The sequence below is a fragment of the Equus przewalskii genome, chromosome 25 (genome assembly GCF_037783145.1).
Source record: "Equus przewalskii isolate Varuska chromosome 25, EquPr2, whole genome shotgun sequence".
Taxonomy (NCBI): domain Eukaryota; kingdom Metazoa; phylum Chordata; class Mammalia; order Perissodactyla; family Equidae; genus Equus; species Equus przewalskii.
Window position 1 is genome coordinate 35,178,606 of NC_091855.1, and position 24,091 is coordinate 35,202,696.

The 24,091-nt window shown below is 40.7% G+C and overlaps 1 protein-coding gene across 5 annotated transcripts in view; it reads left to right on the forward strand.

The window, feature by feature from the left end:
• Positions 1-6,005: 6,005 nt before the first annotated feature.
• The window catches only part of GOLGA5 (golgin A5), a 50,941-nt gene continuing 32,855 nt past the window's right edge, over positions 6,006-24,091 (forward strand). The window contains exons 1-7 of one of the 5 annotated variants that reach the window (XM_008528689.2): positions 6,044-6,317; positions 6,502-6,810; positions 8,288-8,864; positions 16,205-16,432; positions 17,768-17,987; positions 18,444-18,567; positions 21,078-21,281. In XM_008528689.2, coding sequence (XP_008526911.2) covers positions 8,318-8,864; positions 16,205-16,432; positions 17,768-17,987; positions 18,444-18,567; positions 21,078-21,281 — 1,323 coding nt within the window. In that variant the 5' untranslated portion in view covers positions 6,044-6,317; positions 6,502-6,810; positions 8,288-8,317. Of the gene's footprint in view, positions 6,318-6,501; positions 7,129-8,287; positions 8,865-16,204; positions 16,433-17,767; positions 17,988-18,443; positions 18,568-21,077; positions 21,282-24,091 lie in introns of all 5 variants that reach the window. The other 4 variants (XM_070593105.1, XM_070593104.1, XM_008528688.2 and 1 more) reach the window with 4 other exon arrangements.

Here is a 24,091-nt window from a genome sequence, read left to right on the forward strand (position 1 = left end):
CCTCTATGTTCATTGTGGCATTATTCATAATAGCCAAGACTTGAAAACAACCTAAGTGCTCACCGAGGGATGAATGGATAAAGAAGATGTGGTATATATACACAGTGGAGTACTACTCAGCCATAAAGAGGATGAAATCTTGCCAGTTGCAACAACGTGGATGGACCTTGAGAGTATTGTGCTAAGAGAAATAAGTCAGAGGGAGAAAGTCAAATACCATATGATCTCACTCATAAATAGAAGATAAAGACAACAACAACAACAAACACATAGATACAGAGATTAGATTGATAGTTACTAGAAGGGATGGGGGAGGGAGGAGAGTGAAAGGGGTGACTAGGCACATATGTATGGGGATGGATGGTAATTAGTCTTTGGGTAGTGAACATGATGTAATCTACACAAAAATCAAAATATAATGATGTACACTTGAAATTTATATAAGGTTATAAACCAATGTTACCACATTGAGAAAAAGAAAAAAAGGGGCTGGACTGGTGGCACAGCAGTTAAGTTTGAATGTTCCACTTCGGCAGCCTGGGGTTTGCCAGTTCGTATCCTGGGTGTGGACTTATGCATCACTTGGCAAGCCTTGCTGTGGTAGGCGTCCCACATATAAAATGGAGGGAGATGGTCATGGATGTTAGCTCAGGGCCAGTCTTCCTCAGCAAAAAGGAGAACATTGGGAGCAGATGTAAGCTCAAGGCCAATCTTCCTTAAAAAAAAAAAGGTCAATAATCCCATTCATGAAAGCTCCACCCTCATGACCTAATCACCTCCCAAAGGTCCCACCTCCTAACACCATCACATTGGGGGTTAGGATTTCAACACATAAGTTTTGGAGGGATACAAACATTCCTTCTATAGCAAGGGAGTAAGATTCATTTTTTTCCCCATGTGAATAACAAGCTCAGCAAGGAGTTTGTACATTTAAAATGTTGATACACATTTCTACATGCCCCCCCATAGAGATCATATCAATTTACATTTCTACCAATAATTTGTAAGAATGCCTATTTCCCCCACACTCTTGTCAACACACTGTGAATGTATTTTATGGGTTTTTAATTAAACATTGTACTATGGCTAAAACAAAACAAACACAATGAAAGCAATTAATCCAGGTTGCAAACTTACGATCCCTAATTCTAGTTCAACATCTTTATGTTATAAATGAAGCCTGGGAAATAGAGTGGTTTGCTCAAGTTCGCATAGCTAGGAACTAGACCATGATCAGAACCAAGGTTTTCTTGCTTTCAGCCTAGATCTATTCTAGTTCATTATAGGCTTTTTTTCCTCAATAAAATTGACAATCAGAGAGATTAAGTCCCTTGAAGCTAATTAACAGTCAAATAAGGACTCTGATCATCTGCTTTCAGCCTCTTTACCACACTATCTCAATTCACTGGACATTATTATTCATTCATTACTCAATATGTAAGAGTATCCACTTGTGCCATGTGCTTTCCTAGGCTCTGCTGATACAGCCATAGGCAAGTCAGACACTGTCCCTGCCCTCCCTCACGTGATCACAATTGTGTAAGTGCTATGAAGGAGAAGTATAGGGTGGAAGAAAGCATGTAACAGCTTGTGATGCCAGCCAGGTGTGAGACACAGAAGAGGAGTCACTCTCCATAAAGAACTTATGTTCCACGGCCACAGGAGGCAAACACTGAGACATTACTGTAACCAGTTTATTAGGAAGTCTCAGCCCCCTGGGGGCACTGACAGGAAATGGTTCCACTTCTCACAATAACTCTCCTCAATTTAACAGTCAGCTTTGTTTAATTTATTCAGGTAGATTCAATTTACCACCTGTGTCATCCCCTTCAGGTTGAAAGATTTCCTTTATTATTTTTCGTAAGGCAGATTTGCTAGCCACAAATTCTCTGTCTTTGTTTATCCGGCAATGTCTTTATCTTAGCTTCATTTTTGAAAGATGGTTTTGCTGGAAATAGAATTCTTGATTGACAGGGTTCATTTCCCTTCAGCACCTTAAATATGGCACCCCCACTGCCTTCTGTGCTCCATTGTTTCTGATGTGAAGTCAGCTTTTATTCTTTCCTCTGTGTGTCATGTCATTTTTCTCTTGCAGCGTTTAAAATGTTCTCTTTGTCTTTCAACAGCTTGACTGTTAAATATCCAGGTGTGGATCTCTTTGTATTTATCCTACCTGAAGATCACTGAGCTTCTTAGATGCATAGGTTAATGTTTTCATCAATTTGGGGACGTTTTTGACCATTTTTTTTTCTTCAAATATTTTTCTCCCTCCCCACTCCACCCCTCTTTCTTTCTGGGATTCCCATTACACATATGTTGGTATGTTTGATAATATCCCACATCTCTGAGACTCTCTTCATTCTTTTTGTCTATCAATTTGACAAATTCTATCAATCTATCTTCAAGTTTCCTGATTCTTTCTTCTGCCTGGTCAAATCTGCCTTGAGCCCCTCTAGTGAAATTTTCCTTTGATATTTATTGTACTTTTCAACTCTAGAATTTCCATAGCTTTTTTGTAACTCCTACCTCTTTGCTGCTGTTCTCTATTTGATGAGCCATTTGGGGCATACTTTCCTTTAGTTCTTTGAACATACTTATGATCACTGCTTTAACGTCCTTGTGTGCTAAGTCCTACATCTCAGAGCGTTTATATTGATTCCCCCCCCCCCCATGTATGGTCACATTTTCCTGTTCATTTGCATGTCTCTTAATTTTTTCTTGAAAACTGGACATTTTAGGTAATATATTGCAGCAACTTTGTGTTCTGATCTGCCCCAGTGGGGATGTGTTTTTTGTTGCTTGTTTGTTTGTATAGTGTATATATTTGTTTGTTTGTATAGTTTATGTATGTTTGTTTGTTTAATGACTTGTCTGGACTAATTCTGCAAAATTTCCCTCCTCAACAGTGTGTTACCACTGATGTCTATGTTCAGGTTTGTATTTTTTTTTTTAATTTTTATTTCTAAGGCTGGTTTCCTAGAGGTTTCACCAGGGTCAACATAGCTTAGCATTCAGTCAAAGATTGGTCAATACCTTGAGCCAGTAAAGCTTCTACCATTTCTTGATGGACCTGTGTCATCAAGATGGGTTGGGGAACACATTCAAAATTCAGACAGTTTATAAGACTGCCCTGGCTTTTAGTCTACTGGGCTTTTTAGTGTCTCCTCTGTATCTGTGTAAGACTGTGTTCAGCCAGAAGTGAGTAGATGACTTGGGCTCTCTCCAGATTCTCCTGAGCTTAGACAGCCTTCCAGACCACCAGGGTACGTGGGAGCTTATCAAAGCTCACTATGGCTGTCACATTACCTGGTTCTCACCATTAAACCTCCACAGGGGTTCTAGTTAGTTGTTTGCCCAACCCATATTGCAACCTCAGGCAGCTGTGAGGTTGGCATTCTCAAATGAGCCTTCTCCTCGGGCATGATGCTTGTCTGGCTCCACTTCAAATCAAATCGGCCTTCTCTGGCACCACAGTTGGGGGTTTCTCCAGCTTTCCCAGCCCTGGTAGAACTATCTCCACAGAGCTGGAGTGGGGAGGGAGGATTGGGAATTTCCCTGGGCTAAAATGTCACATGATCTCACTTAGCCGGATTTTAATAGTTTTTCTTGAATAAACGTTTCTTAATTTGTGTTGTGCCTATGGTTGATTTCCAGGGAGTTAATCGTTTTTCACAATTTTGTCCAATTTTATCATTGTTTGGGGGGGAAAGGATTTGCTGGGCTCCCCCCTCTGCCATTTCAGAATTCACAATACAGCCCTGTTTGTTTAAAACTTCATTCTTAGCTCTATTCAGAACTCTTCTCCTCCCTGGCCCCTGGAGCAGACCAGCTTGGTTGCACCAGAGATATGGAGTGGAGGCCAGAGTCTCAATCTGGTCCTCACACATTTCTTCTCCTTCCTTTTCAAGGAGGTAGCTCCTCTGGTGGCATTAGGGCAAGGAAGAAGCGGGAAGGAAAAGGCAAATTTTCTTACCCACTGGGCAAGGTTGTAATCTCTTTCTTTTGGGTGTGCTATTTCTCTGGTTAATCCAGCCTGGCCTCAATGACTTCTGGGTGGTAGGTCCCTATATGCTGACTTGCTTGGACGGTATATGTGGGAATTCTTTAAACACTTTTTTGGGGGCCTGCCCACTGCCAATTATTTTTCACATGGGAGACTTGGCTGAACTTCAACTTCCTTCATTCTCACTCCTTCAGTGGTTAAGAGCATCATTTCTGGAGTCATATTGACCTAGGTTTGAATCTCAGATGTACTACTTACTCCCTGGGCGACTATAGGAAAGTAACTAAACCTCTTTAAGTCTCCACATCTTCATCTGTAAAACGGGGGTATGTATTAGTCAGATATCATTAGGTAAGTCTGTGTAGGAAACAATTCCAGATCTCAGTGGTGTCTAAAAGCAAAGTTTTAGGGCCTGGCCCCGTGGCGCAGAGGTTAAGTTCGTACATTCTGCTTCTCGGCAGCCCGGGGTTCACTGGTTTGGATCCCGGGTGCAGACAAGGCACCGCTTGGCAAGCCATGCTGTTGTAGGCATCCCACATATAAAGTAGAGGATGATGGGCACAGATGTTAGCTCAGGGCCAGATTTCCTCAGCAAAAAAGAGGAGGATTGGCAGTAGTTACCTCAGGGCTTATCTTCCTCAAAAAAAATAAATAAATAAAATTTTAAAAATAAATAAAAAAATAAAACAAAGGTTTATTTTTCAGTCATGTGACATGTTAGATGTGGGCTGTTTTACATCTCGTTTTCCTTCCAGGACCTTGGGATAGGGAGCAGCCCCATCTGGGACAGGCCATTCTCATGAGAGAGGAAAAAGATCAAAACAGCTGGTGGAAATACATAATGGTTCCTAACACTTCTGTTCAGATGGAGTGAAAGGTGCTTCTGTTCACGTTCCATTGGTCAAAGCAAGTCACATGATCAAGCCTGACATCATTGAGGCAGACAGGACACTTTTCCTAGAGGAGGCAGTGCAGTCACATGGCAACCAGCGGTGCTGTATAGTCCTTAACAGGAAGAGCTACTTAATAGTTGGGAACAACAATACCATCTACCACAGGATAGTAATAGTACCTTGTTGTGAGAATTAAATGAGGTGAAGCACATCCGACGCTTAACACAGTATTCTGCACTTAATAGGGGCTCAATGAGCGTTAGATGCTGTTATTATTATCTCCCGGTGCTGCTGAAAGTTTTTCTGTTCATTAGATTAGGCTGAACCTGACTAGAGAGGAAGAAAAGGAGTTGTAATCACTTCCAATATTTAATTTGGAGACAACATGGTGTCTAAGGGCACAGGCTTTGGAGTAATGTGGACTCCTTATTAGGGCAGATGACCTAAATTACTCAACCTCTCTGAGCCTTAGTTTCCTCAACCTGAAAACGGGGAAAACGGGGATCCTTGGGACTATGTTGCAGTCTTGTCATTAGGGCCGAATTAGCCCAATCCTGTACACAAAGCAGGCGCTGAGTATTTACTGAATTACCGAAGGTGGACTTAGACTAATTTCAAATATTCAATGAATCGTATGTAAAGCCCTTTACTGGCCTTTTCCATCTTTTGGGTCTCAGCTCAAATGTCACTTCCTTAGAGAGACCTTTCCTGACCACACCATTTAAAGAGCTTCCTCCATCTCCAGTTACTTCTCCTTGTTATCTTGTCTTCACAGCTCTGGTAACACTGAAATTGTCTTGTTCACTCACGGATTTATTCAATATGTCTCTGCCGCTAGAAAGTACGCTGCATGAAATCAGGGATCCTGCGGTAGGCCTCAGAATCCTCAAGCGTAAAACTGAAGGGGGAGGCGGAACCCTCACAGGTGAAAGCGGACCGGTCCACCGGGTTCTCAGATCCCGCCCACTTCAGGCCGCAAATTCCTTCCAGGCTGGGCGCCGCCTCTGACACCCACGTGCGCCGCAGTGGGGCCCCGCCTGTGGTGGGCGTGGCCTCCAATGTTGTGCCTGCGGCGTGGAGGACGTCGTCCGGGAGAGGTGAGCTACGTCACACGCACGCAGCCCCGCCCCGGCCCTGTCTCGCCACGGGGCGTGGCCAGGCGCGAGGACCCCGCAGCTGTCGGCGCCGCCGCCTGAGTCGCCACCAGGTGGCTGCTCTCGGTTCCCGGCTGCTCAGGCAGCTCGGAAGCCACTCTGTTTTGGGGTCCTCGCCGCCCTTCCACGTCTCCCGGAAGACGAGCCGGGCCGCGGCAGGTTGCGGACGGTGTTCCCTCGGCCTGGGCCCTCTCTCGGCCAGTTGCTGAGGGAGGGGCGGCCCAGGACGACGACAAGGCCGCGGTGCGGCGGCTCCCGAGTCCTCAGGTGAGGCGGCGGCGAGGGCCCAGTGCGCAGACGGGTCGGTCTGGGGCGTTAACGGCCTGAGGCGCGGGGGCGTGGACTCTGGTCTCTCTGCCCGGTTGGGGGTGAGGGAGGAGGCAGGAGAGCCCCCTTGGGCCTCAGCCGACGTTGTTTAGTGCCCCCTCTTCCTCTTTCCCTCCACCCTCAGTGTGGTTTGACCACTCTTCTCGCTCTGGAGGCTCAACCAGGTGGTGGGGAGCGAAGTGGGCATCTGCGCTCGCCTACGTGGGATCCACCGACTGACACTCCCCGGACCGTCCCACCGACCGCCAGCCTCCCTCCCTTTGTGTTGACGCCTGGCCTTCCAGCCGGCCCTGCCCCGCCTCCTGCAGACCCACCCCGTCCTAGCACGCCCACCCTCTCTCCACCTCGGTGTGGGCCCCTCCTGGGACGGTGCCAGAGGAATTATCTGGGGGCTCTGTGCCTCTGAAGTCCGTTCGAGATGCTTGTCAATGGGGCAAGTGCCCAGGGCACATCTTAGTATTTGTTTAATTGGCTAATCAACATTAAGCCGCGTGCTTTTATTTTAAAGTCCTATTAACTTTAAAATGGGAGGTGAGGTATAAGGAATTAATGTGTGTTTTGATTGCTTTATTAGGAGAGGTAATTTGCCCCCCAGTCACCAACAGTGTTTACTTGAGAATAATGCCTTACATCTGTAGAGAGTTTTATACGTTACAAAGCATTTTACCTCCATTTTGGTTTGATTGCGCATAAACTCAGCCGAATACACAGGCACATAATAGTCCCATTTTGTGAGGAACAGGTATAGAGGGTAAGTTCTTCTTGGGGTTACTCAGATACTGAGAAACTAGATGGGGAAGGCAGGGGTTAAGGAGGGGGTCTGGCTCGCTAAGATTTGAGGATCTGAGCTGCCATCTAAACTCTGGAATCTTTGTAAGCCTTTTCCCCATTTGTGAGAAACAGTGCTGCTTACCACATAATGTGGTTGTGAAAGTTATATGTAATAAAGATAATGTTTGCACGGCATCTGACGCATAAAAACTAATTCCATTCAGCAGTGTTTATGGGTGCCCACCCTGTGCTAGATGCTGGGAATTCATTGGTGAGCACAACAGACCTGGCCTTAATCCACCCACTCACCTCCCCCCCTTCCCCAATAGGGAGAGAGAGAGAAAAAAAAAGGAACGTAGTAATAAAACCCGAAGGGCTGTGAGGGAAAAGAATAACATGTGATCGGAGAATGATAGGACCTAATTTAGATGGAAAGAAAGAGCACCGTTTTTGGAGCAGGTGACTGACATTCAAGTGAACAGTAAGAATAGGAAAGAGTTAACCATGAAAGTGTTGCAGGCGAAAGGAACAATGTGTACATTCAAGAGATGCTTGTTGACTTTTTTATACAGTACTCCTTCTTCTGTATGTAAGGACTGATTACTTCATCGTTATTCTGAGTCATTGTGGCGCGTCATAAGTACTCAAATACATGTATCAGATGAATGGCTATGCCATCGTATTTTTTTATTCTGAACCTAGCTTAATGTGTACATGGTGGGTCCTATTCAAGATGTACATTAGACAGGTTATGTACGTGCACACCTAAAGTATCCTTAATAGCGCTGCATTTTAACATGAAGATAGATTTTGTATTGCTTCTTCGAGTGTTAGCACCTTCAAACGAACTTCAGGGAATTACGGTTTTTATTTGGTTGTAGTGGAATTTTGCCATATTAATCATTTGCCATTTGGATATATTATTTCACCTTAAAACCATCCTAAAATGTAACAATTATTTTCCTCATTTTCTAGGTAAAGTTTCTCAGTTTCAGTTAAGTAGTTTGTTCAAGGTTACGTAGCTAGTAAGGGGCAGGGTTAGGCTTTCAAGCCAGGACTGACTCCAGAGCCTGGCCTTGACCACTGTGCTCTGCTGTTGTGCCACACTGATCACTTTCCACTTTATGTCCTTTTTACAGGTTCACCAATAGGATTATTCTGCTACCATCATGTCTTGGTTTGCTGATCTTGCTGGAAAGGCAGAAGATCTTTTAAACCGAGTTGATCAAGGGGCTGCAACTGCTCTCAGTAGAAAAGAGAACACAAGCAACATCATATACAGCAAAAATACCGACTATCCTGACCTTCACCAGCAAAATGCAGATTTGTCGTATCAGACTGGACCTGGAGCTACTTATATTTCCTCAGCAGCTGACAACATTAGAAATCAAAAGGCCACCATCTTAGCTGGCACTGCAAATGTGACAGTAGGATCCAGGACGTCAGTGGAGGCCTCCCACCCTGTTGAAAACGCATCAGTCCCTAGGCCTTCGTCCCAGTTTGTTCGAAGGAAAAAATCAGAACCTGATGATGAGCTGCTGTTTGATTTTCTTAATAGTTCACAGAAGGAACCTGCCGGGAGGGTGGAAATCAAAAAAGAAAGGGGCAAGACGCCTGTCCTTCAGAGTTCTCGGACAGCTAGTGTCAGTTCTGTGAACACCAGCGTAACCACCATCAAAACCGTCGAAGAAAATCCTTCTGGGAGCCAAAGCCATGGTAGTTAATCGGTCCTCTGTTTCTTTTAGAGTTAAGCAAATTGGATGTGTTGTTATAGCCTAACACGTTCTGGTAGTGTTTCTCGTGCTCTGTCTTGTTACCTGTCCCCACTGGTGTAAGGGCAGGCTCTGAAATGTGTGGTGTAGACAGGGAGACAGCATGGAACACTATTACTCAGTAGACACTTATAGTGGAGACCTTTGAATGTTGTCTGTGGGTAGCCCAGCCTCTAAGAGAGTGTGTCCAAAGTGATTCTCTAAGATGTTTTAAGATACAAAAAAGACAATTTTGAAATCTGAAAGAAAACATATGATTTTGGAGTTGGGACTATCTCAATTCGTTTCTTTTTGTCATTGGGATTATAAAAATGACAGGAGGCTGTCCTTCGCATATATTCTGGGTTATGAGTTTTTTCTTTTGTTCTGTTTTCCTGCCTTGCCCAGAAATGAAACTGAGAGACTGAACTTTGATCCCAGTTGACGGGTCGAAAGCATTGACCTAGTAGTGAAGTAAAAGCATAGAATTCTGGTTGTCAGTTTAATTTGCTGTGGAATTATCCCCACATGTACATCTTCTCATGTGCAGAAATGAGGTTAACGTGGTAATGTGACTATTTCAAGCACCTACTAACCATTTTAAAGTAGTGATAAACATGATAGGTTCTTGCAGGGATTCGTATAAAGTTGATGATTAATGGAAGGTTGTTACGTTCCTAAATGTTATAGCTTCTCCCCCAGTCTTGACTGTTAGTGAATAAAAGCTGTCTTGGGGCCGGCCTGGTGGTGCAGCGGTTAAGTGCGCATGTTCCACTTCGGTGGCCCGGGGTTTGCCAGTTCAGATCCTGGGTGCGGACGTGGCACCACTTGGCAAGCCATGCTGTGGCAGGCATCCCACATAGAAAGTAGAGGAAGATGGACACAGATGTTAGCTCAGGGCCAGGCTTCCTCAGCAAAAAGAAGAGGATTGGTGGCAGTTAGCTCAGGGCTAATCTTCCTCAAAAAAAAAAAAACTGTCTTGTATCTTCAAGACAAAAAAGTGGTAAAGAGGTAAGGGTTTTGGGCTTTTAAGACAGGAGGATGCAATAGCAGTTGATTAATTATGAATGCACACCCCTAAATTTCTTCTCAACTACCTTTTGATTAATTATAAAAATATTTATATATTTATATATATATTTATAAATATATAAATATATTTATATATTTATAAATATATAAATATATTTATATATTTATCCTGGTGCCAGGATACAGAAGTGAATAGGTCATGGTCTAGTGGGTGAGACAGACATGTAAACATAATTTACATATAGTGTAGTAAATGTCATTGAGGTCTGGTCCGAGTGTTGTGGAAACATAAAGGAGAAAGTAATTGCCTAAGGTATTCAGGTAGGGATTCACAGGGGTCTGTAACTTGAACTGGGTCTTAAAGAGTGAATAGGAGTTTTTCAGGTGAAAAAGAAGAGGGCCTGGAGACAGCAGTCGGTGCAGAGATTCCCATACTCGCTGGGAACAGTGAGTATGCGATGGACGGCAATGAAGAAAATGAAGCCAGCAAGGAAAGTTGGGGCCTGTTTGTGAAGGCCATTGTATGCCGCTGTTTACTTGTTTAAACTCGTTATTCCCATAAGTCATTCTTGAAGGTGTTCTCTGGACAACTTGCATTAGAATCACGTGTGTGATTAATAAAAAATGAATTATTGGGTGCCGCCCCAGACCTCCTGAATCAGATTTTCTGAGGATGGAGCCGGGACATCTGAATCTTTTCATTCTCCAGGTGGTTGCTAGGCCAATAAAAGTTGAAAGTGCCATAGCAATGTCGTGCTAATAGAGGTCTTTTAAGCTGAAGTTGACATGAATTATCTTCCTGCTGTAAAGGATAGATCAAAGAAAGCCTGGTTGACAGGGAGGTAAGTTAGAACCAGGTAGTACGTGGCAGTTATAAAAATTAGGTTTTGTTTCTTTAGGGCAGGGTCCCTCAATCTTCGGACTGTTGACATTTTGGGCCAAATAATTTGTTGTGTGAGGCTGTCCTGTCCGTTCTAGGATGTTCAGCAGCATCCCTGGCCTCTTAACCCATTTGATGCCAGTAGCACACCCAGTTGTGACAGCCAAAAATGTTTTCATGTGTTGCCAAACGTCAGTTGGGGGGCAGAATTGCCCCAGATTGAGAACCAGTGCCCTCTGAGGCCTTGAAATGCCTCGAAAGGGCATCGCTGAGTTGTTGGGGGTGACAGTGTTCAACTGCACTAGTAATGAATGCCAAAGTTGTTTTCTGAAGAGGTTGTACCAATTTATACTTCAGCTGTGGTTAAGAGTTCATTTTGCTCTGCATTCTCACCAGTACTTGATATTTTTAATACAACTTTTTATGTTTTGCTAATCATGCGTGAAAAGGTTTGTCATTATTTTTTACTTCTCTCATTACTAATGAGGTTGAACATCTTTTCAAATGTTTGACTGTTGAGGTTTTATCTTTTGGGAACGGCCTATTTAAGTTTTTGATCAGTTTTTTTCCAGTGGATTGTCTGTCTTTTTCCTTGTTGACTCAGGGATAGTCTTTTTTTTTTTTTTTTTTTTTGGCAGAGGAGATTTCACCCTGAGTTAACATCATGCCAGTCTTCCCCTATCTTTTAGTATATGGGCTGCTAGCACAGCACAACCACTAACAGAGCAGTGTAGGTCCGTGCCGGGGAACCAAACCCAGGCCGCTGAAGTGGAGCATGCTGAACTTGACCACTAGGCCACCGGGGCTGGCCCTCATGGATATTCGTTATATATTCCAGATGGTAATTCTTTCTCATCCGCCTCCAGTTTTATCCCTCTCTCTGGTGTCTAATTGAATAGAGTTCTTAATTTAGATGAGTTTATCAGTCTTTTCCTTATGGTTTGTGTTTTTGTGTCTTAGAAAATTTTTCGCTATCCTAAGATCTTACAGATACTTTCCTATATTATCTTCTAAAGGTTTTATAGTTTTGCCTTTCATGTTTAGATGTTTACCTAAAGTTGTTTTTTATGAATGATGTGAGGTAGGCATCTAATTTCATTTTTTCCCATTTGGAAATGAGTTATCTCAGCATCATTTATTGAAAATATTTCTTTTCCCTATCGATCTGTAATACTACCTCTGTTCTCTATCAAATATCCGTCTTTACGTTGCTCTGTTTCTGGGCACGAAATTCTGTTTCATTGGTTTATTTGTCTATCTTTGTGCCAGTGCCATACTGTCTTAATAATGTCTTTATACCATCTTTATAATGTATCTCGGTATCTCATAGAGCAACTTCTACCACTTCGTCCTTCTTCGAGAGTGTTTTGGTTGTTCTTGGACTTTTATACATCACTTTGCATTTTAGAATTTGCTCGCTAAGTTTCCCAAAAATTCTGTCGGTCTTTTTATTGGAGTCTGTTGCTCCTATATAGACAGTTGGGTGAGAATCAGCATCTTTATAATATTGAGTTTTCTAACCCATTAACATGATATAATTTTAACTTATCTTTAAAATGTCTTTTATTAAGATTTTACTGTTTTCTCCATGAAGGTCTTGCATACTTTTTGTTAGATTTATTCCTGGTAGTGTATATTTTTTGAAACTATTATAAATGGTATCCCTTTAAAATTTTTACTTTGTTTCTTGCTGGTGTATTGTTTTTTGACAGACAGCAACCTGTGTGTCAAGGATAGCTCTTCTTGGGCCGGCCACCGGGCCGAGTGGTCAAGTTCATGCACTCTGCTTTGGCGGCCCAGGGTTTCTCGGGTTTGAATCCTGCATGTGGACATGGCACAGCTCATCAAGCCATGTTGAGGCGGCATCCCACATGCCACAGCTAGAAAGACCCACAACTAAAAATACACAACTATGTACTGGGGGGCTTTGGGGAGAAAAAGGAAAAATAAAATCTTAAAAAAAAAAGATAACTCTTTTTATTTTTCTGTATATTCATTTAGATTTTCAACAACACAATAATATCATATGTGGATAATGACAGTTTGGTTTCTTCTTAACCCTTTTATCTTTTTAAAAAATTTTTTCTTGCTTTACTGCATTGGCTAGGACTGAAAACCAATTTTGTGTCTTGTACATATCACAAAGGGAATGCTTTGAGTCTTTCACTAAGTATGATGTTTGTGTTAGGTTTTTCATGGGTACTTTTTATCAGGCTAAGGAAGTTTCCGTATATATCTAGTTTGAGGTTTTTTTGTTGAATTTTTAGCCCGTTTTTCCTGTATGTATGAGATATCATATGACTTTTCTTCTTTAATAATAGGGTATACAAATCAGTTGATTTTTTTAAAACCTAAAACCAAACTTAACTTTCAGTTTGCTAATGCTCTGTTTAGGACTTTTGCATTTATTTCATAAGTGAGATTGACCTGTAATATAGTTAGGTTTTAGTATTACAGTTATGTTAGCCTTATAAAATGAATTGGAAAGTGTTCCCTCTTTTCCTGTTGTCTTAATTATTTGATGTAAGACTGAGATTGTTTATTCCCTAAATGTTTACTAAAACTCACTGGTAAAACCATCAGGGTCTGGGGTATTCTTACTGGAAGATTTTAACTATTGATTCATTTTGTTTTCCATTTATTTGATTTTGGTGAGTTATAGTCTAAGCATTTGTCTATTTTGTATACTTTTGGGGGCATTATATTTTGCTTAATTTCAGGAAAATAATGAAGGTGTCACAGCTGAAACTTTAACACAATCAGATACTAATCTAATCATTTATACTAACCCTGCAGAAACCAAAGCTTGATCACAGATACTACCTGCCAGATATTATCTGGCTCTGTGCTAAATGCTTGTTTTTTAAAAAAAATAGATGCCTGCTCCGTGGCCAAGTGGTTAAGTTCACACGCTCTGCTTCAGCGGCCCAGGGTTTCGTCGGTTCGAATCCTGGGCGTGTACATGGCACCACTCATTAACCCACATGCCACAACTAGAAGGACCTACAACTAAAAATACACAACTATGTACCGGGGGGCTTTGGGAGAAAAAGGGAAAATAAAATAAAATCTAAAAAAAAATAACATTAATGAAGTATAACTGGCATACAATAAACTACACTTACTTAGAGTATACAGTTTGATGGGTTTCAACATGTACATTTAAAAATTTATTGGCATAAATTATCTTTATGTTCTCTAATATGTTTCTTTTCTGTTTTGTTCCTTTCTGGTCTATTGTTAATTTCTGCTTTCTTTGGGTTTATTTTGCTGTTTTTATAACCCTTAACATGGATGGATAACTGTTAATTCTTCCTTCCTTTCATTTTTAATATAAATATTTAAGACTATAAATGTCCTTCTAAATACTACTTTAGATACAGATATGCCCCTCTTGATGACGTATCTGTCAATGAAGGACCACATATACGATGGTGGTCCCATAAGATTAGTACCTTAGAGCCTGGGTGTATAGTAGGCTATAGCATCTAGGTTTGTGTAAGTACACTCTGAGATTCTCACAATGACAAAATCACCTAACGATGCATTTCTGAGAATATATCCCTGTCATTAAGTGGTGTGTGACTGTATATATCCCACAAGTTTGGATATATACTTTATTTCTTTTTAAAATCTTTGTTTTGGAAATGTCAAACATACCAAAGTAGAGATTGATTGATGACCACTCCCCACCTTGTATTACTTATTATCCAGCCAGAGTAATCGACAGCTCATAGCCATTCTTGTTTCATTTATACCCTGCCATTTGCCACCCCTTCCTTTACCTCTATCCTCCACAGAATTATTTTGAAGCAAATCACAGATCTCATATTATTTCTTTTATAAATACTTCATTTTATTACTCTGAAAAAATACAAGCATTAAAAACAAATATCTGCACCATTATCACCTTAAAAACTTAGTAATTCCTTAGTATCATCTAGGACCTAGTCAGTGCTCAAATTTCCCTGTTTGTCTCATAATTTGTTTTATGTATGTTGAAATGCACAGATCTTGGCTCTACAGACAAATGGCTATACCCAGGTAACCCACAGCTGTATTAGGATAAGGAACATTTCCTTTGGCCCAGAAAGTTCCTCATGTCTCTTCCCAGTTAATCTCCCCACCCCATCTCCCCAAGCACCCTCTGTTCTGATTTTTTTCACCTTAGGTTAGTTTTTGTTTTAAAACTTCATAAAAATGGAATCATATACTATATACACTTTCTTATCTGACTTAATATGTCAGTGAGATTCATCCATGTTATTGGATATATCAATAGGTTGTTCTTTTTTATTGTGTAGTAGTCTGTTATCCACAATTTATCCATTCTTTTTTATGGACATTGAGGTTGCTTTCAGTTTCTGGTTATTGTAAATAAAGTTGCTGTGAACAATTTTGTACAGTACTTGTCTTTTGTGGGAAAGTGTTTTTTTTCTCTTGGTTAAATATCTAGAAATGGAATTATTGGGTCACACGGTAGGTGCGTGTTTAATTTCATAAGAAACTGTGAAACCTTTTTCCACAGTGGTTACACCATTTATACTCCCACTGGCAATCTGTGGGAGTTCCAGTTGCTCCATATCCCTGTCAGCATTCGGTGTTGTCTTTAATTTTAGCCATTCTAGTGGGTGTTTGTCAGTTCTCATTGGGGTTTTAATTTGCATTTCTTTGATCACTAACGATGTTGAGAACTTTTTCATATGATTATTGATCATTTGTTTATCTTCCTTTGTAAAGTGTCAAGTCTTTTGCCCATACAGTTATAGTTTGGGTCTGTTTTATCATTTAGATAGAGTTTGTTTTTTAGCACATACCTAATTTTTTTTAGAGTAAGTAAAAAGTGTGTTTGTATCACATTTAGTAGCAGATTAAAAACAGGATGAATCTGAATTCACGAATCTCTGCCTCTTTAGGTAAGGCATTTTAGACTCTGCTTTGCTATGTAGCAAGTGGCTCTGATCTGTTACTACTCTCCTTGCCCTGAAACCCACAACTGTTCTTTTGTGCCTTTCCATTATTTTTACTGTTGAGACTTCTCCCTTTTTTTCAAAAATAATTCAAGGACAAAAGGGAGACCAAAACTATTTATATCTCAACCCAACCACTTAAATTATCTCTGATTTTCTCCTTCCCAGAACAGTATTCTTTTATCTATTCTTTATCACCATTCATTCATTGTATCCAGATTTTGAGGATCCTTAGAGGTCTATAAAGCTCCATGTATGAGAATGAAATTTCATCAGAGGGAAGTCGATTGAGAATTTGTTTACTTGTTACGGTATTTTAGCTGTAGCAGTCAACTTGAGCCAAAAGACCTTCTACCAAAGTAAGCTACTGATGTGTATGTAGTGAGCGTTCCAATGTAACAAAAATGTATTCCTTTTTTACAGAAACCTCTAATAATACAGATTCTGGCCATGAAGTCCAAGAGGATTCTTCAAAGGAAAATGTATCGTCAGATGCTGCCTGCGCTGATCACAACCCAGCTCCTACTGATGACGGCAAATCACATGAACTGTCTAATCTTCGACTGGAGAATCAACTGCTGAGGAATGAAGTTCAGTCTTTAAATCAGGAAATGGCCTCACTACTTCAAAGATCCAAGGAAACTCAAGAAGGTAGAGCCTTATTTAAATTGTTCAGGATTAGGAATTTAACGTTTCAAAAATAAACTAAAAACTTGGTTAAAGACTTGTAAAATAGTGTTTTCATAGTAATATAGGGCCCAGATTTGGAAAAGGGACCAATCATTCTCCTCCCAACCTGAAACCGAGAACACTGGCTTGTTTGGCCATTCTTAGAACCATGAAATTTAAGAACTGAGAAGGGCAGAACGTGAGTAGTCAGCGGGTTTATTTTATTAATTGATTCTGAGCTTTCGAGAGGAACTGTTCATGAACCATAGGTGGGATTAAACAGAGTGGGAGGCTCTTGTAGGCAAGGTCACAGTATTGCACTGCTCCAGGGGACGTCAAATGAACGTGGAGTTCAGTTTGAATAGTGTCCTCTGGAATTGTGCAGTGAGGTGACCCTAGAATAGAAAACCCACAGCTTCCTCAGAAATGGATAATTAAAAAGTAAATAATCCCATGACTGAGGTAGTGACGGGGCAGTATGTTAGTGCTATTGTAAGTGTGGCTGAGGAGAAAACAAAAGAGAGGAGAAATCTCTGCCTTGGTTCCTGGTGGTGATTCAAAAGAAGTGTGGGGACTGTGGGAAGAGTTTTGCCAAGACATGGATGGAGCCCCTGCAGAGTGCAATAGGATAGTTTAAGACTCGTTGGACTGACTTTAGAAAAGGCTTCACCTTACCCAGACTGATATAGACATAGAAATAGAGCTTTCCCTGAGACCCTGTACAATTTGCATCAACTTAAAAAAAAAGGTTTTTTTGCTGGTAAACTGCAATTACAGATAGTACATGAGGGTATGGAAATCTGCACTGCATTGCTCTTTCTGCACCAATTTCCTAGGTTAAAAGAATAGCATCTTTTTGCCACAGTAATGGAAAGAAACATATTCTTTTCTGTGTTTCTCTTCAGCATTTGTTTTTGTTTGTTTGGCCTTACTGGGGTGGACATTATCTACCCTTGAGTTGGATTTGCTTTCTTTCCTGTGTCTGGCAGAACTCCACCAATCCATTGACCATTTTAGTCTTGTGAACTCCCCACTATCTACTGGCCTTGGCTCCCAGATGCTTTATGCTGTGTCTCCAGAGAAAACATTTGTAGAAGAGCAGCTAGCGTCATGCCCCTTTCCACCCTTTCAACTGTAATATAAGGGTGAATGTCGGCCTTGAAAAATGAGTGGCCCATTTGGAGTAATAAATTTGGAGATATTTGTAAGCTCCTAATTTTGGCAATAAGTAAAACACTAAAGAGACTCAAAGGAGAATCTCTGTGTGCTCAGAGAAAGAAGTGTTTGCTTGAATAGAGAAATTGTATTTTTTTTTAGAATTAAACAAAGCAAGAGCAAGAGTTGAAAAGTGGAATGTTGACCATTCAAAGAGTGATCGAATAAGTCGGGAACTTCGAGCCCAGGTAGATGACCTGACCGAAGCAGTGGCTGCGAAGGATTCCCAGCTGGCCATACTGAAAGTGAGGCTGCAAGAAGCTGACCAGCTCCTGAGCGCTCGCACGGAAGCATTAGAAGCCTTACAGAGTGAAAAATCACGGTAGCCAATTCTATGAATAATGAAAAAAGGAGCTAGAATCATGCTTTCTATATAAGTAATGATAAACGTTGCAATATGTACTGCCTTATTAAAATTTAGCTTTTGGAGATTTACAAGAGGGAAAATTTATCTTTGGTAATCTTGGAAAATGTGTGTTAAGGAAAATGGATTTATTGTTTGAATCTTGAGGTGCATTGTTAGCGAATTCTGAATTTAAAAATATTTGAAGACCATACTGTCATTAGTCTTTCAACATACAGTGATACGTGGTGTGTGCTTACATTTGGATGCCTAAAAATATAGATTACATTCCATTAAAAGAGAAAAAAATTTCTTTAAGAATGTTTTAGTTAAACCATCTTTTTTGTGCTTACAAGCTGATGCTCTAAAAATTATTCTACCTTATCACCTGTACACTTGGAAATGAGTTGTTTCAGGTGATGTGTTTTCTTTTAGAATAATGCAGGATCACAGCGAAGGTAGCAGCCTACAGAATCAAGCGCTGCAGACTCTTCAGGAGAGATTGCATGAAGCTGACGCCGCCCTGAAGAGAGAGCAGGAGAGCTATAAACAGATGCAGGTTAGAATGGGGACCACCGAGGTCTTTCGTTTCTGGGACGGGGAGGAATGGCTTTATGCTGTTTCATAACACATTCACTCATTAGTAACATTCTGTTTCTGTGACGAAAACCACGCATTTGAAAATTTAGCTTGATCCTTGCTAAATTTATTTAATTTTATGTATTGAAATATAATTAAAATAGTTAATATTCATTAGAGATAGAAATCTTTTCATTTAATTTGGTTGTGCAACAAACATTACTGTTATTTGATTAAAAGCTGATTTGGGACATCTTGTTTTTTTTTTTATTTAAGCTTTTTCTGATGCCAGTTTAATCAGATTTATTTATTTCATGAGAAAATTGTGCATAATATTTAGAGTTTTACTCTTAAGTGAATTTTGTCATCTAGTTCAGTGATTCACAACCCTCTGTATGCATTAGAATCACCTATGTAGCTTATTAATGCTTTCTGATGCCAGGTCTCTGCTCCCAGAGAGTCTGATCCCACTGTAGGAGGTAAGGCATAGACGGTGGTGGTGTGGTTTTACAAGATTTGCAGGTATATCTAATGCGCAGTCAGGGTTGAGAATCTCTGGCCAGGCTATCTTTCAAACAGGTGAAAATAGTTCAGCCCGGAAAGTAAGTATCAGCTAATGTGGATTTTTGAAAATTTTATTAATATATTTTATTTAACACTGTATATCTAAAGTACTATCATCTCAAAATATAGTTAATATTAAAAATTATTAATGAGGTATTTTACAGTCTTTTTTGTATACAGATTCTTTAAAATATGGTGTATTTTACACTTAATTCGGTCATTAAATTTTCTTCTGAAATACTTGATATGTATTGAGTTCATAAAATTTACAGGTGAAAGAATAAATTCTCATACCCAGGTTGTTCTAAACGTATTCAGAAGTTTTCCACTTAACAGACAGTTCCTCAAAAAGTTAAACATATGACCCAGCAGTTCTACTCCTAGGCATATACCCAAGAGAAATGAAAATACATGTCCACACAAAAACTTGTATGCGAATGTTCATAGCAGAACTCTTTATAATAGCCCCAAACTGGAAACAATACACAGGTCTATCAGTTTCTGAATGGATAAACAAAATGTGGTATATCCGTACAAGGAGATCTCATTCAGCCATGAAAAGGAGTGAAGTGAGCCAGCCCTGATGGCCTAGTAATTCAAGTTCAGCACACCCTGCTTCAGTGGCCCAGGTTTGGTTCCCACATGCCGAATTGCACCACTTGTCTGTCAGTGGCCATGCTGTGGCAGCAGCTCACGTAGAAGAACCAGAAGGACTTAACAAGTAGAATATACAGCTCTGCACTGGGGCTTTGGAGAGAAAAAAAAAAAGAGGAAGATTGGCAACAGATGTTAACTCAGGGTGAATCTTTCCCAGCAAACAATTTTAGAAAAAAGAATGAAGTACTGATTCATGCTACAACATGGATGACCCTTTAAAACATTATGCCAAGTGAAAGAAGGCAGACACAAAAGGCCACATTTTGTATGATTCCATTTATATGACATGTCCAGAGTAGGCACATCTATAGAGAAAGAAAGTAGATTAATGTTTGCCAGAGATTGGGAGGGAGGGAGGAATGACAGAGGATGAAAGTGTTCTGAAACTAGGTAGTGATAATGGTATGTGACAGTGGTTGCACAACTCTCTGAATACACTAAAAACCACTGAAGTGTACACCTTAAAATGGTAGACTTTATGGTATGTGAATTAGATCTCAGTAATTCTTTTCCTAATTGAATTACTAGGTTTTATGTTTAAATTTAAATTGGTTAAAATGAATAAACTTGAAAGTTCAGTTCTCAGTTGCGTTGGACACATCTCACATGCTCAGGGGGCAGCAGGTGTAGTCCTCCTGCTGCTTTTCTTCAGAACAGGAGTTAACGTTGGATCAGAGGTTTGTGGGCTTCAGATATTGGCATGTAACTCTAAAGGCTTTCTGACTTCTGCCTCACCTTCTGAGTTTTTTGATGATGGGAGCTTTTGAGAATGAAGATAAAATATAAAAAATTCTGAGAACTAGATAGGCTAGAAAGTGACAGGCCATGTGTTTTATAGAATGTGCTTTAAAAATTTCTTAAGCTAAAAAATTACATTGAGTAGTTTATTAGAAAATTTGAAATAAAGGGAAAATGTTAGCTGTGCTATTAGAAAAGATGCAGCTATTTACTTGTTTCCTAATAGACTATCTAGTTTTCTCTAGGCCTGTTATCCATTGATCAGCTGGTATCAGACCAGACCTAGTATCCAAGTGACTGGGTTCACCTGGGGAATTTCTTAAAAAACAGATTTTCAAGCCCAGTCTTGGAAATTCCAATTCGGTAAGCCTGGGAAAGGCCTAGAATGGCTGTATTTTTAACAGACTCCCTAACTGATCGTGATGCATTGCCATGTTTGAGAGCCACAACCCCACAGGATATCTGAATGGATGGTTGCAAAATATATCTCAAAGCAAAATGATGTAAGTATGATATAAAACTTTGTCACAGAGTGAGTTTGCTGCACGTCTTAATAAAATGGAAGTGGAACGTCAGAATTTGGCAGAAGCAGTTACTTTGGCAGAGAGAAAATACTCAGATGAGAAGAAGAGAGTTGATGAGATGCAGCAGCAAGTCAAGATGTATAAGTCCAACTTGGAGTCCTCTAAGCAGGAATTAATTGACTACAAGCAGAAAGCTACTAGAATCCTCCAGGTAAGCGTGAAATGTACACTTCTGAACGTTAAGAGATGCCGTTTAACCGGGAGCCACGGAGACTGTACAGATCTGTGGGATGATTGGTTCCTGTTTGGCTGGGCTGGCTCACTTCAGACGCCTCACTCTACTTGGAAACACTGCGGAGAGGATGCAGTGTCTCTTGTTCCTATCGCTTTTTTTCTTTTTATCTAAAGTTCATTCTGCCACTGCCTAGTTCAAGTCTTCAACCTTCATCACTGTAATAATATTCATGGTTGTCGTTAAACAGTCGTTTCTTCTTTCTTGTTGATCGTCTGTTGAAGTTTTCACAATAGCTGGTCTAGACCTCCTCCAGCTCTCAGCATCGCCTCATCCAGCTTGTTCTCTGTTCCTCAGACCTAAGGCCACCTTACCTTCTACTTTTCTAAAAAGACTGCAGTTAGCAGACATACCTTTAAACTTCTCTCTTTGCCTCTCATAGCAGAGGGAAAAACGTGTCCTTCCATTTTTTTTCTAGAATAATTTTCTACTTGTGCATTGATTCCATATCTTCCCATCTCATTTAAGCCCTTTCTCCCTAAATTTGTGCTCTCCATCTGTATCTTTCTGCTGCCTTCTGGCTCAGGTTATTCAAGAGCACACTGTTACTTAGTGGAAGAAGGAAGACTAGATCTTGGAACTCTTGCCTAAGGGAAAAAACACTCCTTTTGGCTTTTTTAACCACTTTCATCCATTTACCTGTCCTTTCTTTCAATGTCAGACTGCTGTTGTCATTTTAGAACTAATTTCAACTCCTTCATGTAATTTCTCTCCCCATTACATTTTTGAAACTGGCTTCTCAAAAGTCTTTAATGACCTAAATATATTTTTTCTGTCCTTTTCTTAGTTTGCATCCACTTTGATTTTGGTAGAGCATTTGACACTATTAACCCTCCGACTTTCTTGAAACTCTTGCCTTCTGATGCCACTTGCACTGCCTTAGGTCTCCTTGTCCTCTCTTACTGCTGTTTCTGTCTCAGTTGGACCCTGTTACCAGTCCCCAAAGAGGAAGAATCATCTCAAGTTCTATCCTACACAGAATTTTTTGTTATTCTTTCTTACTTTGCATTATCATATACTCACTCTGCTTCTGTCACCTCAGTGTGACTTCAGCATGTCTCCAACCCTAGCTTCCTGACCCCAGTTTCTAAATGTCTGCCATGCTTCTCTGCATGGGGTGTCCCAGTCCCCAAACCAGCTTCTCCTTCATTCTGCTATTTTGATAAATATTATTGCCATCTTCCCAGGCAATAGAGCTTGAAACTACAGTGTCATTTTGACTCCCCCTTTTTCCTTTAGCCCCAACCTCCTATTGCTTATGAATGCCTTTTCCATTCCCTTCATGAAACATTGTATCCATCTCCTCCAAATTCTTCTTTCTGATTATTTTTGTTGCATCACTCTAATTTGTTAAATCATTTAAAAGGTACTATTCGCTAGGCACTGTAATAGCTGCTGAGGATACAAAGCTCAAAAGATGTGTCCTGTTCTGCAAGGAGTGTTCAGTCTAGTGGAAAGACACTGCGGTAATTGATGTGATGAAATTATTGATACAGTAAGCCGTTAAAGTCTGTCTGAGGATGTCAGGGATCACTGGAGATGCTGTATAAAGAGCAAATTGCCAGATGAGTAGGAAGACTTGTGGTAGGGAAGAGATGTCAGATAGAACAACCTGTGCCCAGAGCAAAGGGGACCTGAGGGAACGTGATGTATTTAGTGGACTGCAGCTAGTTCCCTATTGCTGGAGCATAAAGTACTAGAGATAAGAGATGGGAGATAAAACTCAATGGCAGGCGGAAGGCAGATCACAGATGGCCTTGCATGCCGTGCAAAGAAGTTTTATAGGTGATGGTAGGGAGTAAGGGGGTGAATTTGAGCAGCATGAACAGATTTGAGTGCAAGAACTGTGGCAGTGATGAGGTTAGGGGAGAGCTGGGTCTCCATCTTGTTTACCGTTCTGTCCCCAGCACAGTGCCTGGCCCTGAGCAGGTACTCAGTAAGTTGTTGAATACATTGAAGGGATGAAGGCTGGGTTGGTGAGATGTAGATAGTGAAGAGGCAAGTATCAAAAATAACGGTAAGAAATGATGAGGATCTGATCTAATTCATGGCAGTGGGGATGGCGTATAGGGGACAGCTTATAGAAATGTGGGAGGTGGAATATTTGAGACTTGGAGATTTAATTGGAGGAAGTGGGAATGGCAGGTGGAATCCAGGGTGACTCCAGGTTTCTGGTGTGAGTGTATGAATGATATTCCCCTGTACTACAAAAGGGAAAACAGGAAAGATGGCAGACTAGGGTTGATGGAGATTATGACAAGTTCTGGTGAGTTTGCAAAATTGATGTGACATTGAGGTGAAAGTTTCAGAAAGGCACTCAGAAATATAGGCCTGCCAGCCCCAGTGGCCTGGTGGTTAAGTATGGCACTCTCCACTTCAGCAGCCTGGGTTCAGTTCCCAGGCATGGACCTACACCACTCATCTGTCAGTGGCTGTTTTGTGGCAGCGGCTCACATACAAAAAGAGGAAGATTGGCAACAGTTGTTAGCTCAGGACAAATCTTCCTCAGCAAAAATAAATAAATAAATACAGGCCTGAAGCTCAGCAGAGGGGTCTGGGCATTAGCCATGTGGACATATAAAATCATGTTTATTATAGAAAATTTGAAAAATACAGAAAAGTTTGAAAAAGGCATCCATAATTCTACCACATAGAAAGGGAAAATTATTTTTGACGGAGGAGAGTGTCTTTCACATGTTTGTGTTTAACGTGAAAGAGCTGATGGTCCT